At 40.5% G+C, this 20,860-nt stretch overlaps 1 protein-coding gene across 1 annotated transcript in view; it reads left to right on the top strand.

Moving 5' to 3' along the window:
* Positions 1–19,928, top strand: part of OAZ2 (ornithine decarboxylase antizyme 2) — a 54,569-nt gene extending 34,641 nt beyond the window's left edge. Inside the window, 5 exon segments of the mRNA XM_075859430.1 lie at positions 6,993–7,068; positions 7,070–7,150; positions 11,836–12,011; positions 12,671–12,756; positions 19,494–19,928. Of these exon segments, the coding sequence (XP_075715545.1) occupies positions 6,993–7,068; positions 7,070–7,150; positions 11,836–12,011; positions 12,671–12,756; positions 19,494–19,624 (550 nt within the window). The 3' untranslated portion in view covers positions 19,625–19,928.
* Positions 19,929–20,860: the final 932 nt, after the last annotated feature.

Below are 20,860 nucleotides of genomic sequence, written 5' to 3'. Positions count from 1 at the left end.
CGCTACAAAGTACACGCGAAAAATATTTCAATGGGGAAATACACTGTAGTTTGAGGTGCAGAATTTAAAAAGTCTCATAAAATAGAAGTGATGTCACTTAAAGCGTTTTACAAGTTGATTTTTTTTTTTTTTCCTGCTGACACTTTAAAAACTGTTTTGAAAATGACTCAAAATGTGCTTCAAAAACACTTGCAAAAATGTATCGAAAATCCGCTCCAAAAATGCCTTTTTCAGAGGCTGTCTTCTCTTGTAAGCTGCCTCAGCCTGAACATGTGCCGTGTGAACATGGCGTTAGACTTGAGCAAACGTTCCTGAAAAGTAGCTCAAGGGAACACTAAGGTGTAAGACATTCCAAAATTGAATCCTCCCATTTTGTAATATACAATTGACCAAAGAAGGTAACAGATGCTTTTTTACATTTGGTGAAACGCTTATTCCATGTGTGGATTAGGAGTTGAATGTTCTTGTAATAAGTGGCTCTTGTGTAGCCCCTAAAGGGATTGTCAGGTGACGTGATCCTTCTGACCTAATGACAGTAAAGATGTGTAAGGACACCCTGCATGGAATTTTTACATGGTAAACCTGAAACTTCATGTGCTGATATCACTTTCTTTGCACAGTTGCAGGGCTCCTGACCTGTATATTGTTTCTGATACAGATCCTTTAGTAGTTCTTGTATGTTTCTTTAATTAGTTTGCTGGTTATTCTAGCTTCATTCTGAAGAAATAATTCATCACTTATTTGCTCTTTGAACGTTTTTTTCTTTCTTTTTGGTGTCTATTGATACATCTATGTACCCATATAAGAGTAGTTTATGAAAAGTGCACACAAATTATCATATGACTCTTAAAACAATGATACTTTAGGGGATTGTTTGCATATCAAGAATGACTTTCTGTCTATGACCAGCTTTACTGATGTTTCACATCTCAAGAACAGCGTGGACCTCTTCCAGCTTAATTTAACCCCTTAATGACCGGGCCATTTTGCACGTTAATGACCAAGGATTATTTTTTGTTTTTTTCACGGTTGCATTCCAAGAGTCGTAACTTTTTTTTTATTCCGTCGACATAGCCGTATAAGGGCTTGTTTTTTGCGGGACGAGTTGTATTTTGTAATTGTACCATTTTTAGATGCTTATAAAATATTGATTAACTTTTATTAACTTTATTTTAGGAGAGAATTGAAAATAAGCAGCTATTCCAGCATTGATTTTCACGTTATAAATTTACGCCGTTTACTATGCAGCGTAAATAACATGCTAACTTTATTCTATGGGTCGGCACGATTACGGGGATACCAAATATGTAGAGGTTTTATATGTTTTTCCTACGTTTGCACAATAAAAACCCTTTTAGAAAAAAAATTACTTGTTTTTGCATCGCCGCATTCCAAGAGCCGTAACGTTTTTATTTTTCAGTCGATGTGGTCATATGTGGGCTTGATATTTGCGGGACAATGTGTAGTTTTCATTAGTACTATTTTGGGGTACATAGGACTTATAGATTAACTTTTATTTTATTTTTTATGGGGGGAATGGGAGAAAAGAGAGAATTTTGCCGTTGTTTTTTGCGTTTTCTTTGGACGCCGTTCATCCGGCGTTTTAATTAATGTGTTCATTTTATTGGTCAAGTCGTTACGATCGCGGGGATACCATATATGTGTATGTGTGATTTGTTTTGACAGTTTTACTAAATAAAACCACTTTTTGGACCAAAAAAGTAGTTTTATTTGACTTTGACTGTAATTTTTTTTTTTTTTTTTTCACAAACTTTATTTAACTGATTGTCATTTTTTTTTAAAGTCCCATCAGGACACTTCACTATGCGATCTGTTAATCGCATATATAATGCTTTGGTATACTTAGTATACCGAAGCATTATTGCCTGTCAGTGTAAAACTGACAGGCAAATTATTAGGTCATTCCTCTGGCATGGCCTAACAGGCAGATGCTGAAGACAGACCCGGGGGTCTTTGTTAGACCCCCGGCTCTCATGGAAACCCGACGGCGACCCGCGATTTGTTTGCGGGGGCGCCGATCGGGTGACAGAGGGAGCTCCCTCCCTCTGTCAAACACATTAGATGCCGCTGTCACTATTGACAGCGGCATTTAATGGGTTAAACTGCCGGAATCGGCGCGCGCTTCGATTCTGGCAGTTGCAGCAGGAGCCAGGCTGTGTATAACAGCCGTGCTCCTGCTGCTGATCGCGTGGGTACACTGGCAGTACCCGCGCCATCACAGGACGGATATATCCGTCCTCCTCCGCGAACTAGCAGCTGCTGAGGACGGATATATCCGTCCTTCGGCGTTAAGGAGTTAAACATGTAGAATGATTTTCAGCGTGGCGATTACCCCTATAATTGACTTCTACCCTTTACTAATGGTAACTATAGTCCTTGTTTAGAAGACCCGTCCACCTAACTCTTATTTCAAAGGGGTAAAAGTTGTGATGGATCCTTGTTAACAAGCTTGTAGGGGTCAGATTGCTTTATACTCTTGATATCTGGGTCGCTAATCGTTTTCCTAATCTTCCTTGGACAGTAATCCGTATTGTTTGGATTAGCTTGTGACCTTCCCAGTGCACCAGACATATAACATTTCCCTGATTGAATGGAATGCTGAGCAGGAAGAAAAGAATAACTGGCATTGGTATTTCCTTGGCATTTGACAGTTCTGGGTATTTTCTGAATGAAAATTCTGGATGGGATAAAACTAGTTGCAGGATTTTTAAGTTTGGCAAAAATATTCTCAAATCATTGTGCCACTAAAAAAAAAATTACGGGCACGTAGTGGATATTTTCCACTGCATTTTGCCACAAATTTGGCAGCCTTGTTCAGAAAATGGTCGTTTTTAACGGTTATGTGAATAGAGCCTAATCTCCCTACTACATTTACATTTATGCGCATTGAGGACTATTTACTAGCTAGCCGATAATGCAAGCTCAGGGGTGGCATACGACGACACATTATAGCCGCATTCCCACTATGCTGCATAGAATTGTTTCTTCAGTGGGGATAACTGAAAACCCATACAGCAGCTGTAACAGGATAAATAGTTGTTGCAAAGTCAGCAAAACTGAAGGGTGAGGTGATGTGGCAGGCATTTGTTTTTGTGTAAACAGGGACTTGCAGGGCCCTATGTGCAAGCTGTAAATGAAAGCCACATTCTTGTGAATAAGGCCCCATGCACACCACTGTAGTTTTCATCCATAATTATGGACCAGGTAATTAAGGCCTCATGCGCACAACCGTAGTGGTGTGCACGGCCATGATTTGCGGCTCGGACAGCTGCGGAGTGTCACCCGCGGGCTGCCTGCAAATTGCAGGCCGTGCACATGGCCGCATGCATTAATTTCTATGCGCCTGGACCGCAAAATACTGCCGTAATAACACATGTCCTATCTTTTTGCAGTCCAGTCTCCTGGAAACCACGTGTGTGTGTGTGTGTTATATAAGGCCCTGTTCACATCAGTGTCGGGTTCCTTTTGGTTTTTTCCGTTCATCCATTCTGTCAGAGTAACAGATGAACGAAAACTATAGCTTGCGTTTGCATTACCATTGCTTTCGATGGTAATGATTCCGTTGCAGTCGGTTTCCGCCTGTTTCCGTTTTTTCCACAAACCATAGCATAGCTGATTCATCTGTTCCTCTGACAGAATAGATGATCAGAATCCCTTAGGGTTTGTCCACACGTAATTGATTGCTGCAGAAAAGTTTTGCAGTATTTACGCATCAACTAGCCGTCAATCCACGGTGGAAAATCCGCACCATTTCATGCATTTTTTTACGGCGGAAAATAGTGCAGATTTTTGCTGCGGTTTTATGGTGTGTTTTTTCTAAGGGCTGTGTGATGGTAATATATATATATTCTTCCTGTGATGTAATTTCCCCCCCCCCCCCTATAAGAAATTCTGCAGCGTTTCCGCAGCAAATTGCGCAGTACATCAGAAACGCAGGAAATCAGCCCACTTTACGCAGCAATAATTGACATGCTTTTAAACTAAGATTACGCACCGCAGGTAAATTTCTGGACTGAATTTTTCTGCAGCGTGTGGATGACATTTGCTTCTACTGTATTTTCCATCCAATTCCGGACGGAAAATACGCAGCAATTCCATTACGTGTAGACAAGTACTTCGCCAGAGCCGAGAGTCACTGAACAAAGGAAGAAGGAAGACTTGGCAAGATCATGTATTACATTGTCTTCTGAGTAAAAAATAAAGAGAAATTCTGACTATGTGAATATTGATGGCAATTGTTAATTTATTATTTTTTTCTTCACTAGTTTGCATGGATGAAGCCATCTTTCTGAATCCGTATTTCACTTAACCAATAGCAGAAATTATTTAAAGTAGTTATATACCAGTTGGAGCTTGAGGGCGGGTCAGGCTTATTTTTCTAATGAACAGTGAATTCCATATTCTAAGAACCACACTAGATCAGCAGTTGCAAAATGATATTTTCCAGTGTTGCAGTTAGGGATGTCACGATACCAGAATTTGTACTTCTATACCGATCCTTCGTTTAGTATTGCGATTTCGATACCAAAACGATACTTTGCCAATAGTAATAAAAAAAAAAGTTCTTTCGTTTTCTGATGTGAGGCGCGAGGTGTGATGAATTTTGAATGTGCCTCACATTAATAGTAATTAACCCCATCATGTTTCTCAGTCATAATGGGTTCATGTGTGAGGTACATGATGGGGTTAATTACTATTACTGTGAGGCACATGGAGGTTAAATTCATCACACCTTGTGCCTCACAATAAGTGAAAGAAACCAGTTTTTATTTTAATTTTTTACAGCGTATGCCTCATAAATGATGCAAAAATCTTGTTGCGCAGGTTATTACGGCCGCACCAATACTGAATGTGTATATTTATGTATTGAGACTTATTTTAATGTTTATTGCAAAAAAGGTGTATGTGTATTTTTTTTAAATTTAACATTACTTTGTTTTTACTTTTATTTTTAAATTTTAATGTACTGGTATATATCTATATTACACTACATTAGCCTGTGTACTGATAGTACACAGGCAGTTGTTAGGACATACCTAAGTATCCCCCTAACAGGAAATATGGTAGGACAGCCCTGGGTTCCTTCAATAGACCCTGGGCTGTCTGCCCATATATGGGATGTCCCTCAATCGTGTCACAAGGATTCCTGTGATGCGATCCAAGGGGCATTCCCCCCCCCCTTCTCACTTCCTCTTGAATGCTGCGTACAGCTCTCTGATCTCCGCCATTATCGAGAGGGGCTGCAGCTGTGTAATACAGCCATTGCCCCGCTCCTAACATTAGGTGCGCACGCGGTCAGCCTGAGGTGATGCGGCCGGCGCTGCACTAATGAGCGGCGGTTCAGGCACTGAGGAGAGAACATGGGGGTGTTTTGCACAGCGCCTGCCATTTTCTGTCTTCAGTGCCACCGCTCATTAGTGCAGCGCTGGCCGCATCGCATCATCCTGACCGCGCGCACTTGTCAGCACTTGGGAGCGGGGCAGTGGCTGAATTACTCAGCCAAAGCCCCGCTCTCATACATTCATGTGTTACCACACAGCTCCGTATCGAAATACATGAAATAACGGTATTGAACCGTTTGGGGATGCAAAGTATCGAAGTGTTGATATCTGAATTGTTATAGTGTAACTCTTGGCACAAGTAGGAATTCCCAGCATTTGGTCTGTTATGCCCCAAATGTTTTGCTTACCAAGTGTACCTAACCTTTCAGGTGACTTTTCAAAATAGGCTACTATAATGTCTAAATGAGGAATTACTCTTTCTGGACATTTTCTGACTTGTATATGGTATTTCTTAGTTTTCCCATCTGCAGACTTTCTCAGTCTTTCCTGTGCTAGTGGGTGGAGCCTGACTGCTATCATGTTTGCCATGCATTGCACACACAGAGAAGAGAACATCCTGCGCCCCTATCTCTTTGTAGCACACCCTCAAACAGCAGCAACATGGAAATTATACAGAAGTAATGAGCAGTGTAGCTGTGAATCCAGCACTGGGGTCTATGGGTATGTTCACATCCGTTTTTGGGCCGTAAGCACCCGAAAAACGGCCGAAAAATCGGAAGCAGAATGCCTTCAAACATCTGCCCATTGATTGCAATGGGAAAAACGGCCGCGTAAAAGAAGTGCAGGTCATTTCTTGGGATGTTTTTGGAGCCATTTTTCATTGACAGAAAACCGCTCCAAAAACAGCCTTAAAAAAACAGTGAAAATCACGAGTGGCTTAAAAAAAAAAAAGTCTGAATCAGGAGCTGTTTCCCTTTAAAACAGCTCTGTATTTTCAGATGTTTTTGACTCGGTGTGTGAACATACCCTAATACTAGCTAGACGCTGCTGCAGCTTTGTGTGCCTCTCTGTCTCTTCCACTCTGCTCTTTTCTCCCCCTCCCATCTCCTTAGACTTCTATGGGTAGCATATAACCTCATCCCTCAGTGATTTAATAACCCGTATCCTCTCTCAAAACAGGTTTTAGTAGTTAATTGAGTGAATGATCAGTGCATGGGGGGGGGGTATTTTTCTCTAACATACATTACAAAGTTTCTTATTCGCTTGTGCTATTGATTTATTCAAAGATCGTTGAAAGGTTAGCGATAATTGAATGGTGCTATTACAGAGATCCTCTTATGCCCTTTACTACGTCAAAGCTAAAAATGAGCATTGCTGCTCTGTGCTATTCAGGAGTCGATATAAAAGAAATACTACAACTGTTAAACTTGTGCCCAATGAATGCTGTTGCCTTTACATAGTAAGGCGAGCTAATATTTCACTAGCCCCTACATAATACTTGTAGCAATTGAGTTGGCTTTGCTATATTTATGAGTATGCTAATGTTTCTTCCAATAGGCCATTGTGCAATGTAATAGTCTTTTTATTTGGTGTTTGAGTATGTGATACTTTAAATATGTCAAGGTTTTGTTATACCTATTGTGTGTCATTATCATTAACCCTTTTTTTTTTTTTGCTTCTATTTTGCAGTAGTATTTTACCTTTGAGTAGCAATCCTCAGCTTCAGTGCTGCAGGCACCTCATTCCCGGGCCTCTGTGGTGCTCCTGATGCCCCTCACCCACTGTCGAAGATCCCCGGTGGGCGAGGGGACGGCAGGGATCCTGCACTCCCAGCTGTGATTTATAAGGTAAAAATTATTCTCAAGTTTCTAGCATAATAAACTCCTCCATTAAGGCCTTGTTCACATCCGCGTCGTGTTCCGTTCATGGGTTCGTTAGACCTTTCCGTTGGAGGGACCTATAAATGGAAAAACCAACGGAAGCCATAGCTTCTGTTTACATTACCATTGATTTCAATGGTAATGCTTCTGTTGCAAATGGTTTCCGTTTTTTAGCGAAAACAATAGCTTAGTCAATTAATTATCCGGGCACTTTGCGTTTTCTCAGACCGGCTTCCCCCTATGGTAAACTGTATAATAGAAAATCATGCTTTCTACGGTGCAACACTTTTCAACTTTTCTGCTATATTAAAGCCCTTTTACACAAGCTGAAGATCGGACGAACGAGTACTCGTACGAACGCTCTTTTCTGATCGTTGGCCCATGTGAACAGTCAGCAGATGAACGAGCAAACACTCATTCACCGGCTGATTGGATCTTTTATGCCACCATAAAAATGATCGTTTGTCGGCAGCACATCTCACCGTGTGAACAGGGGATGTACTTCCGGGGATATGAAGACCGTACGGGGACGAACGATTGCATTGACAGATCACCCCCCCATATAGCGCTGATCATTGCACCGTGTAAATGGAGCAAATGAGTGCCAATCGCATTATCCTCATTTAGTGCTCGTTACCAGATGTAATCTACCTGTGTAAAACCAGCTTTAGGCTGGGAGTCCACACGGCATTTTTGAGCCACAAAAAAAAATGCATTGGATAAAACGCATGTTGGTTTTCAAATGGGGTCACTTTTGCCGGGTTTGCACTATTTTGGCCCCTCATTGGCTTTGCAAATGTCACATGGGGCCGCAAACCATTCCAGCAAAACTTGAGCTCCAAAAGTCAAATGGCGCTCCATCCTTTCTAACTTCCGCCATGTGTCCAAATAGCAGTTTATTACCACATATGGGGTATTGCTGTGCTCAGAAGAGTTTGCTTTACAAATATTGGGGTGTTTTTTCTCCTTTATCTGTTGTAAAAATGAAAAAATCGGAGCTAAAACGACATTTTATTAGAAAAAATTTAGATTTTCAATTTCACGGCATAATTCCCATAGATTCAGCAAAAACCGTGTAGGGTCAAAATGCTAACTATTCCCCTAGAAAAATTCCTTGAGGGGTGTGGTTTCCAAAAATGGGGTCACTTTTGGGGAGTTTCCACTGTTTTGGTCCCTCCAGGGCTTTGCAAACACGACATGGCACCGAAAACCATTCCAGCAAAATCTGCTCTCCAAATGGCCCTCGTTCCCTTCTGAGCCCTGCCGTGGGTCCAAACAGCAGTTTATTACCACATGTGGGGTATTGCCGTAATCGGGAGATATTGCTTTACAAATGTTGGGGTGCTTTTTCTCCTTTATTCCTTGTAAAAACTAAAACATTGTATGTTTTTTCAGAAAAAAAGTAGATTTTCATTTTCACAGACCAGTTCCAATAAATTTAGCAAAAAACCTGTGGGCTAAAAATGCTAACTATACCTCTTGAAAAATTCCTTGAGGGGTGTAGTTTCCAAAATGGTGTCACTTTTGGGGGGTTTCCATGGTTTTGTCACCACAAGACCTCTTCAAACCTGACCAGGTGCCTAAAATATATTCCAATAAAATAGAGGCCCCAAAATCCACCAGGTGCTCCTTTGCTTCGGAGGCCTGTGTTTCAGTCCATTACCACACATGGGCCACATGTGGGATATTTCTAAAAACTGCAGAATCTGGGCAATAAATATTTATTTGCGTTTCTCTCGTAAAACCTTCTGTGTTACAGAAAAAACTGTATTACAAATGAGTTTCATAAAAAAATAATTTAATTTGTAAATTTCACCTCTACTTTGCTTTATTTCCTGTGAAATGCCTAAAGGGTTAAAATACTTTCTGAATGCTATTTTTAATACTTTGAGGGGTGAAGTTTTTAAAATGGGGTGATTTATGGGGACTTTCTAATATATAAGGCCCTCAAAGCCATTTCAGAACTGAACTGGTCCATGAAAAAATAGCATTTTGACATTTTCTTGAAAATATGAGAAATTGCTGCTAAAGTTCTAAGCCTTGTAACGTCCTAGAAAAATAAAAGGACGTTCAAAAAATGATGCAAACATAAAGTATACATGTGGGAAATGTTAACTAGTAAATATTTTGTGTGGCATTACTATCTGTTTTACAAGCAGATGCATTACAATTTCGAAAAATGCAGATTTTTGCAAATTTTCTCTAAATTTTGGTGTTTTTTACAAATAAATATTGAGTTTAACGACATTTTTCCACTATCATAAAGTACAACATGTCACGAGAAAATAATCTCAGAATCGCTTGGATAGGTAAAAGCATTCCGGAGTTATTACCACATAAAGTGACACATGTCAGATTTGCAAAAATCGGCTGTGTCCACAAGGCCAAAACCCCCTTAGGCACTAAGGGGTTAAATGGTGCCATTAAAAACTACAACTCACCCCGCTAAAACAAGCCCTCATACGGTCATGCCCAAAAAATAAAGTTATGATTTCTGGACGGCAGGAGGAAAAAAGTGAAAATGAAAAAACAATAAAGGCTGCGGCACTAAGCGGTTAAGTACTTTCACACTATAGGATTTAAAATAGTTGCTTCATCTGGAATGTGACAAATGCACCTGATATACAAAACTAGGAATGTCCCTCATTATAATATTTCCAGGCTTCAACCTAAGCTCTGTGTCAAATCTTTCTGTAAATGCTAATTTGTCTGAAACAAATTATTAGAAAAGAAACCTGTTTAGACACTTAGGCCTCATGCACACTTCCATCACCATTTTCACGGCCGTTTCTCAGGGGTCCGTTATGGTATCCATGTGGTTTCCGTGTACTCAGTGTCCGTTACTTGTTTCAAACGGACGTTGTGCTTCCGTTTGGCTTCCGTGTTTCCGTTAAAACAAAAAAAAAAACTGAAGATATTAAACTTGTCACATGTCCCAGTCTGTGAACTTTGGCACGCCCTGCCGTTGCTAGGGCAACGGATCCGTCAAAAACGGTCGGCACACGGAAGCCTTCCGTGTGCCGTCCGGTTTTTTTGATGGACCCATTGACTTCTATGGGCCCCACAGTCACGGAATCACTGACCAAAGTAGGACATGCTCTACTTTTGACGGAACGGAACAACGGATCCGTCAACATAACAAGTGTGCATGGGCCCATTGAAATGAATGGGTTCAGGGTGCTATCAGTGACAAATACGGATAGCACCCTGAAGATAAAAACTAAAGTGGGCATGAGGCCTTAACGTATTTGAATATGTAATAGAATAATTGCGGTCAAACTTGGCAACTCAAGAAAAGGATATTGATTCACCTGATAATCCGTTCACTGTTTGCTTTTGTGATCCGTTTTGCTATGTTCCTGTGCTCTTTCTGATTACTGTTTTTAAAAAGATTCATGCAGTCCCTATGAGACTGGTTAGGGCCTGTTCACATCAGTGTTTTGCTTTCTGTTCATCTCATGAACGGTTTGCAGTACCATTGATATCAATGGTATTTTTTCGGTTTCAGCTTGCATCTGTTCTGCTAGGTTTCCGTTTGTCACGGAAACAGTAGCGTTGTATTCTGCGCTATTTCCGTGAATAAAATATCCTCCCACAAATTAGCCCCATTGAATAGGGTTAATCCACGTCCGGTTCGGTGGCAGTTCAAACTGCAACTACAAAAATCTGGTCAGCCTAGTTTGTTTTTGCCGCGGATTCGCTTGCAAATCAACTTCGGGTTTTTCAGGCTTTGGAATATATTTACCCTCCTGTATGTGTTAAAATAATGAAAAAATCTAGTCCTATTTTATCTCCTGCGTCAATGGTCCCCTGCTAATCTTTCTTTATACTGCTGCGACGACAACCACCGGTTCCTGTGTGATATAGCCCTAAAATTTGATTCACAAAATGCAATTTGATTACTCAACCACTTACCCATGAACACGTTGTCCATCTTCAAGTAGCCCAATTATTTTAACATTCTTTTGTTAGGTTTAGTTAATGCACGTTCACTTCAATTTGTGGCTCTGCTCACATCTGTGCTGGAGGCTTGACGCAGCATCACTGTCAGATTTGTTGCACTTTTAATAGGGCCTGTTGATCATTACGTCACATTGGGCAGCAATAGTCCAGCATGCAGTGTTATGATCAAAATGATGGAACCCTTGTCATCTCCATGTATAAGTAGTGCTCCCTCTGTCCGTTGTCTGAATAACTAAACCATAGCAACTGTGGCATCTAAGCCATTAGATAGAGGGGAGTTCCGATGTGTGATGGCCCCCATGTCTGCCGTCTTGGTCCTCCTAATGTGAAAGCTATACGCTTGTGAAACTAAAAAATTGTATTTTTTTTTTTAATATGTATAAAATGCAAACTTTTTTTTCCCCATTTTATATTATGGCTGCGTCTGTAACAATCCAAACTATTACAATGTAACGTTATTTATCCCACACGGTGAACGGCGTGAAACAAAAAAAAAACCGCCAGAATTGCTGTTTTTTTGGTCACCTCCCCAAAAAAAAGGAATTGGGTGGCCAAAAAGTCATATGTACCCCAAAATGGTACCAATAAAAACTACCAATTCTCTTGGGGGAAAAAAATTAAAAACCGCAAACTAGCAGCGGCAGGAAGACTGCCAGTGTTTGACTTGTTTTATCTATTGCTTGATGCAGGACGAGAAGCTTACAGTTTCTCAGGATCTCCCGGGGAATGATGGGAAGCCCCACCTTGTCCATTTCCAATATAAGCTCACTGAGGTGAAACATTCCTCATGGAAGGCCATGCTGTCAAATCAGAGCCTCTTCGTGGAAATACCTGAGGGCATCTTAGCTGATGGAAGCAAAGAGGGGTATGCAAAAATATGTTTGTAACGTAATGGATCATATTTTTATATGCCGCTTGTGCTTTGATTCTCAAATTATTGTAAATGTGTTTATGTGCAAAATTGGTAAAAAAAAAAAAATCTATGTAATAGAATGATCTACATTTTTGTGTTGATTTTATTTCTTGCTAGACGGGGCATAAGAATAACCTTTTGACTTCCATTGACCAAGAGCATTAAGTACATGTTTTCCCATGCCCACTCTAAATTGCCACCCCTAAGGAATAATGTTACGGCTCCACATGCCCCCATATGGTGCCTCTGAAATGCATGTACTGCAGAGATATATCCACAGAGTGAGAACGGACTGCCACTTTTAAAGCCTTCGTTATAACGTCACCGGTGCATTATACCTTCACTGCTGTTTTTGTTCACACTGGTGGTGCTCTCCATTTATCCTAAGTAACCTATCATGGCATTCACCTATTCTTTATTATACCGTAGCATAAACAGCGGTACGGTGAGGTAGAGCAAAATTGGTCTACAGCTGTTTCACGACCTCAACGTCTGACAACTCTGTATACAGAAATAGATATAACGTGCATAATGAAGTACATGATACACATTCACTGTTGGTTTGTTTCCATTTGGTTTGTATCTGATATACCTATTCTGTCTGCTCATAGGTTGCTGGCTCTACTTGAGTTTGCAGAAGAAAAGATGGACGTTAGATATGTCTTTATCTGCTTCAGAAAGAGTCGAGAGGACAGAGGTATGTGAATATAAGGTCACCTGTCAACTTAAAATGGCCATAAACCGTCTGACCATAAAGATCGTGCCTATAGTTGTCACTTATGGTACAAAAACAATCCATTCATTTTATATTTTGAGATATCTGATAAGATAATACATAAACACTATTTGCATGGAATATCATTCCTGTTGCTGATATGTTTCATTGTACATTCCCTAATTACCAGCATCCCCATAAGGAAGAATAACACTGGTTGGATCCAGATGACCTCCTGCTCTCTATGGATAACTTTAGTCAATACGAAGGACTAATAATAGTTTGCTAAAATTGTCAATTTTGACTTCCAAGATCTAGTTAACTGTGAGCTATGGTATCGCATCTAAACTTATACCTTGTTGCATATGGGTGTTGCAAATAATTGACAAGGCATCTATAAATACCCAAAGGATTAGATGGCTTACCTCAGTAAATCTCAAGTGTAATTTAACCAAAGAAGCATGAGCAGGTTTATCTGGACACACAGGGGTCAAAACCTGCTTTTCTGCCTTCAAATCGTCAGCAAAAAAAAAAAATATGAAACTAGATGCCGAGGTATATGGGTGTCTTCAGACCTGTAAATGGAGAATATAGGCCAACCTGTATCAAAGCAGTTGCACCTTTTCTGGTGCATTGTAATTCACGATATTGTCAGCCTTGGCTTATTCTTGGGAAGAGCTGCAACATACCGTATTTATGAAGTGCAACTTTTTCAAAACTCAACAGTGTGATTTCACCACACTGACGCTTGGTGTAGAGAAAGTGCCATGCTTTTAGTCAGTGTGACAGTTTTTTATTGTAAACTCGTGTATATATATTTTTGTATATTGCAAAATGTCACTACCGTTTAACTTAGACACTGACTAAAATGATGCCACATTTGATACATGTGGGCCGTAGTCATTAGCAAATCCATTGGTCACTTGTTTTTAGGGATGAACGATGCATCGAAACTTCGATACCGTGCACCCCCAAATGGTACAATACCCTTATTTCATGTATTTCGATACTTAGCTGTGCGGCCGCACAGCTAAGTATAGTAACACATGAATGTATGAGAGCGGGGCTGCGGCTGTGTGATACAGCCATTGCCCCGCTCCTGAGTCCTGACATGTGCGCGCTGTCCGGATGATGCACTGCACTTATGATTGCCGGCAATGAAGACAGAACATGGCGGGCGCACTGTAAAACACCCCCATGTTCTGTCTTCAGTGCCTGAACCGCCTCACCTCCTGCTGACTGCGTGCGCACTTAATGTCAGGAGCGGGGCAATGGCCGTATTACACAGCCGCAGCCCCGCTCTATAATGGCGGAGGTCAGAGAAACCTCTGATCTCCGCCGTTATTCCCCTGAATGCTGCGATCAAAGTGGACTGCAGCATTCAGGGGAAAATGAGAAGGGGGGATGCCCCTTGGATCGCATCACAGGAATCCCTGTGACGCGATTGAGAGACATCCCATATATGGGCAGACAGCCCAGGGTCCATTGAAGGAACCCAGGGCTGTCTTACCATATTTTCTATTGTTAGGACATACGTATGTCCTAACAACTGTCTGTGTACTATCCGTTCACCGGCTAATGTACTGGCATATAGATATTTGCCAGTACATTAAAGTAATATTAAATTTAAAAAAATACACACACACACCTTTTTTACAATAAACATTAAAATAAGTCAATACATAAAATATACACATTCGGTATTGGCGAGGCCGTAATAACCTGCACAACAATTTTCTTGCGTCCTTTATGATGTGTACGCTGGAAAAAAAAGTTAATCGGCTTTCTTTCACTTATTGTGGGGCACGAGGTGTGATGAATTTAACCTCCATGTGCCTCACATTAATAGTAATTAACCCCATCATGTACCCTACACATTAACCATTATGACTGAGAAACATGATGGGGTTAATTACTATCGTGAGGCACATTAAAAATTGATCACACATCAGAAAATGGAAGAACTTTTTTTTATTTTTTTTTATTACTTTTGGCAAAGTATTGAAGTGGTATCGAAATCGCAATACTACACAAAGTCCAAATTCTGATATCATGACATCCCTACTTGTGTTACAAAGGTGGCACATCACTGGGACATATAAACATGCCTTTGTTTTGACTACGTATATATAAGACTCTGTTCACATTAAGTTTGAGCAATTCACCAGATGTATACCTACAATAGAAGGCTCAAAGTTTTATCTCTGGTGGAAGGCTGCAATATATGCATATAAAGTGGCATACATCGCCAAAAAGGTCCAATTTAATTTTTTTTGGTATGTATCCTATTGAAGACATGAAAACTTTGAAGGCACACATATGGAATTAAGTGGGAAAACACAAAAATGAAACAAACCAGAATTAGTTTTTTATTTTACATCCTTTACAGTAGCCTTCTTTTGCATTGACAGCTTTGCACACTCTTGGCATTCTCTAAATCCGCTTCATGAGGTAGTGACCTGGAATTAGTGCTGGGTGATTTTGCAATAAAATGTATTTTATTTATGTTTTCAACCCTCGATTTGAATCTCTTTTCTTATTTTTAGGAGTAATTAAGGAATTACTGTGCATGCATTTTCCTTATCTAAATAAAATACCAATACACAATTATTTTACATAATAGAATTGCAGGCACCATAATTCCTTAATTACTCCTACTACTGCGCATGCTAAAAGGAAAGTGCCTGCTCTTTGTATATGAGACAGTCTCTCCTCTGTATATCTGACCGGAGAGACAGTCTAATTTATATAGGGAAGAGAGAGAAACTCTGCATATGAGACCATTTCTCTCCACTATGTGACAGGAGACTTTACATTAGACCGCCCCTATCTCAGTCGGGGGGAAGCTGATTTTAAACCGGTCGAGGGTCAGGAGGGTGTGAGTCCAGAGAGACTGCTGGTGCTGGATTTGCTGCTTTAGCAGCTTCTTCCCCTCCCCCATAATGAGAAGCCGCTGCCGTCGGGTCGAGGCTAATATCTGTTTCACGATTCTGATTAAAATAAGAATTGTGCTTCAATGAAGGGACGAATTAATTTGATCGCCCAGCCCTACCTGGAATGGCATTTAAAGAGGCTCTGTCACCACATTATAAGTGCCCTGTCTCCTATATAAGGAGATGGGCGCTGTAATGTAGGTGACAGTAATGCTTTTTATTTAAAAAAACGATCTTTTATCACAAAGTTAGGAGCGATTTAAGTTTATGCTAATGAGCTTTCTTAATACCCAAGTGGGCGTACTTTTACTTTCGACCAAGTGGGCGTTGTACAGAGGAGTGCATGACGCTGACCAATCAGCATCATGCACTCCTCTCCATTCATTTACACTGCACTAGCGATCGTTATTTCATTATGTGCAGCCTCATACACAAGCCCTAACATTACTACAGTGTCCTGATAATGAATACACATGACCATCCAGCCTGGACGTCATGTGTACTCAGAATCCTGACACTTCTGAAATTTTATTTTTATTTTTTTTTGTGAGATTCCGGCAAGTGAAACCAAATCTCGTTTAGCTCCGTGTTCTCGCGAGATTTCATATCCGTTGCTGGAATCTCACAGAAAAGATTCAGAAGTGTCAGGATTCTGAGTACACATGACGTCCAGGCTGGATGGTCATGTGTATTCATTATCAGGACACTGTAGTAATGTTAGGGCTTGTGTGTGAGGCTGCACATAGTGATATATCTATATCGCTAGTGCAGTGTCAATGAATGGAGAGGAGTGCATGATGCTGATTGGTCAGCGTCATGCACTCCTCTGTACAACGCCCACTTGGTCGAAAGTAAAAGTACGCCCACTTGGGCATTAAGAAAGCTCATTAGCATAAACTTAAATCGCTCCTAACTTTGTGATAAAAGATCGTTTTTTTAAATAAAAAGCATTACTGTCACCTACATTACAGCGCCCATCTCCTTATATAGGAGACAGGGCACTTATAATGTGGTGACAGAGCCTCTTTAATTCACATGTATGCCTTGTCAAGAGTTCATTATTTGTCTTAAACACATTATGAAGGCAAGAAATTCAATCAGTTGTGATGTGCAGAGGTAGGATTGGTACACACTTCTATACAGTGTTTAGCCCAATTCAGCTACTGTTCTAATCCACATTATGGCAAGAACCATTTTACTATGGTAAAGAGCGACAACAGTCAATTACCATAAGATATGAATGAAGGTCAGCCAATCTGTAAGATTTCAGAACTTTGAAGGCATCTTCAAGTTCAGTCATGAAAACCGCTATGATAAAACTGTCTCTCATGAGGACTCCCCCAGGAAAGGAAGACCAGGAGTTACCAGTTCATTAGTGTTACCAGCCTCAGAAATCGTGAATTACCAGTACCTCCGATTAGATCCCACATAAATGCTTCAGAGATCAAGTACCAGACATTTATCAACTGTTCAGAGGCGACTGTGAGAAAACGGCCTTTATGTTCGAATTGCTGCAAATAAGCCACTACTGAGGAACAAGAGAATTGCATGGGCAAAAAAACACAAGGAATGGACATTAGATCAGTGGAAATCTGTACTTTGGTCTGATGGCTCAAAATTTGCGACTTTTGGTTCCAACTGCCATGTCTTTGTGAGACGCAGGAAAGGTGAGAAGATGGTTTCTACATGTGTGGTTCCCATTGAAGCATGGAGTAGGATGTAGGGGTGCTTTGTTGGTGATATATTAAAAATTCAAGGAACACTTAACCAGCATGGTATTCTGCAACGACATGCTATTCCATCTGGTTTGCGCTTCGTGGGACCATTTTTATTTATTTTTCTACAGGACGATGACTCCAAACAGACCTCCACGCTATGTAAGGGCTGTTTGACAAAGAAGGAGAGTGCTGTGTTATGACATGAACTCCACTATCACCCAACCTAAACCTAGTTGAGATGGTTTGGGAGGAGTTGGATTGCTTAGTGAAGGAAAAACAGCCAACAAATGCTCAGCACCTCTGGAAACTCCTTCAAGACTGTTGGCTACTTTAGAATATGTTACATTCTTCAGTTTCTTTACCACTTTTTTTGTTAGCGCTTCATTTCATGTGTTCCTTTAAAAAGTTTTCATGTCTTCAATATGATTCTACAATGTAGAAAAGAAAAAAAAAACCCATGGAATGAAAGTGTCCAAACTTTTGATATGTATTTATAGTGGGTATAAAAAGTCTACACACCCCTCTTAAAATGTTTTTTTGTCATGTCTAAATCTTGGACTGACTTTTTTTTTTTTTTTTTTTTTGTCATTTCAGAACTTTTTCCACCTTTAATGTGACCTATAATCTGTACAATTGTATTTGAAAAACGAACTGAAATCTTTTAGGGTGGAAAAATAAAGGACAAAAATAATGTGGTTGCATAAATATGCAAACCCTTAAACTAATACTTTGTTGAATTACCCTTGGACTTCTACCCAAAAAGACTGAATGCTGTCATAAAGTCAATCAGCATGACATATATTAGCAATTGTTGCCCACTCTTCCTTGCAAAGGCGCTCCAAATCTGTAAGATTGCGAGGGCATCTCCTGATTACAGCTCTTTTCAGGTCACCCTGCAGATTTTCTATGGGATTCGGGTCTGGCTCTGGCTGGGCCATTCCAAAACGATCTTCTGGTGAAGCTATTCCTTTGTTGATTTGGAGGTATGCTTTGGGTCGTTGTCGTGTTGAAAGGTGAAATTTATCTTCCGCTTTTTAGCAGAGGCCTGCAGGTTTTGTGCCAATATTGACTGATATTTGGAACTGTTCATAATTCTCTCCACTTTGAATAAAGCCACAGCTGCAGAAAAACAGCCCCAAAGCATAATGCTGCCTCCACCGTGCTTCACTGTGGGTATGGTGTTCTTTTGGTGATGTGCAGTGTTGGCTTTGCACCAAACATACCTTTTGGAATTATGGCCAAAATGTTCAACCTTGGTCTCATAAGACCATAACATGTTTTCCCACATGCTTTTGGCAGACTTGATGTAGGTTTTTGCAAAACGTAGCCGGGCTTGGAAGTTTTTCTTTGTTAGAAAAGGCTTCTGTCTTTCCACCCTAACCCACAGCCCCGACATATGAAGAATACAGGAGATTGTTGCCATATGCACTACACAACCAGTACCTGCCAGAAAGTCCTGCCGCTCCTTTAATGTTGCAGTAGGCCTCTTGGCAGCCTCCCGGACCAGTCTTTTCATCAAGTTTTGAGGGATGTCCAGTTCCTGGTGATGCAACTGTTGTGCCATATGTAATCCACTTCTTGGTGACCGTTTTCACTGTGTTCCATTGTATATCTAATGCCTTTGAAATTCTTTGGTACCCTTCTCCTAACTGATGCCTTTCAACAATCAGATCCTTTTGATGTGTTGTAAGGTCTTTACAGACCATGGCTATTGCTGTCACATGCAACAAAGAAAATGTCAGGAAAATCCTAATAGAACAGCTGAACTTTATATGGGGTTACTCAGAATCCCTTTAAATAATGGCAGCTGTGTACTGACTACTACCTACTATTTAACATGAGTTTAAATGTGATTGGCTAATTCTGATCTACAATGTCGTTGCATATTTTTATTTTTACCCTCTAAATTTCAGTTTTTCTGAATTTTTCAATGGAATTTTACAGAGTAGGGGTCAAGTTAAAGGTGTGGTGGTCTTTTCCTCTTCAATTTATTGTTTGAATATTTAGTTGATGGTCAATATATTCTCTTTTCCTTTTCTCACATTTTTCTCTCCCTTTCTTCTCATAGGTCCACTCCTCAAGACATTCAGTTTCCTGGGCTTTGAGATTGTGCGCCCTGGGCACCCCTGTGTTCCTGCACGTCCAGAAGTTCTGTTTATGGTGTACACTCTTGACCAGAGCTCATCGGATGAGGAATGATATACAGAGGACATGTAGTTCTTGTAGCCCAGTTTTTTGTTTTTCTTGTGTGTGTCCAAGTAGCAGTTGGGAACTTCTTGCACTTTTTCCCTGGGCATGGGAGGAGAGGCGCGCATGGTCATGCGATGGACTGATATTTTTATTTTTTTGGCCTTTCAGTTTTATGAATACGATTTTGTTGACTTTCTGCAATTTTTTTGTTCAAAAGCATCAACTTCAAGCACCTTGCAGTCTGTGATCACAAACATGTACTCAGAATGTAGTTGATGCTGCATATGAAACAAATAGTTATCTTAAATGCCAATTTGTTGTTGGTGTGTTCTTAAAAAACAAAACACAAATCAAGACCATCTATACACATTAGCTGAATGCTCATTCGTCTGATGAGTGAATCGTGTGTGTTTTTTAATAAATTTTTTTTATTTTAATGGGGAGAGGGGAAATACCGTGGCCAGACACCTTAGGCCATGTTTACACGGTGAATCTTCCATTCTGATTCAGAATCAAAATCAGTGCTGAAATCACCTCACTTTTCCCTCCCATTGCTTTCAATGGGATTCAGTGCCGCAGTTCACAAATTTAGTGGTGCTGAAAAAAAAAAAAAATATTCTCCGGGCATGGGTTCTGCACCACTAATTCCAATTCAAGCAATGGGAAGCTGAAAAGTGCAAAAAGCAGTGCCCAAAATGGCTGCCATTTGAAAACCTGCCTCCAAAATCAGCCTGGGGGAAAAAAGGCAGATTTTTAGAGGCAGAAACAGCAATGGTTTAGTCAGCTTATAAAAAAAACTCTGAACATACCCTGACACTTATCAAATTTTTTTTTTTGATAAATGTTTCTATAAATTAAGCGAGTAAAGATCCAACCTAACAGACAAAAAACATATGTAAGTTGATGCAACCTGAACTGCATGGGCTGTTGGAGGGGACCACCCCCTTCTTTCGAACAGCTTGGATGTCGCGGTCAATAAGTGGTTAAACGGGCAGAATCAAAGTGACAGCTGCTCAGTATGGAGTGGTCAGCCCATGAGCCCGCTCCATACTTCCCCTTGATAGCTGCCATGTATAAGTATGTGGCATTTGGAGGCCAAGTCAACCACTTTAACTCTGTCATGTTCCTCAAACCATTCCTGAACAATGTTTGCAGCGTAGCAAAGCACATTATCCTGCTGAAAGAGGCCACTGCTATGCGGGCATACTGCTGCCATGAAGTGTGTAACAATGTTATGCTAGGTGG

The sequence above is a fragment of the Rhinoderma darwinii genome, chromosome 3 (assembly GCF_050947455.1).
Source record: "Rhinoderma darwinii isolate aRhiDar2 chromosome 3, aRhiDar2.hap1, whole genome shotgun sequence".
NCBI lineage: Eukaryota > Metazoa > Chordata > Amphibia > Anura > Rhinodermatidae > Rhinoderma > Rhinoderma darwinii.
Note: the sequence above shows the minus strand (reverse complement) of the source record. Positions and strands in the feature narration are given on the sequence as shown.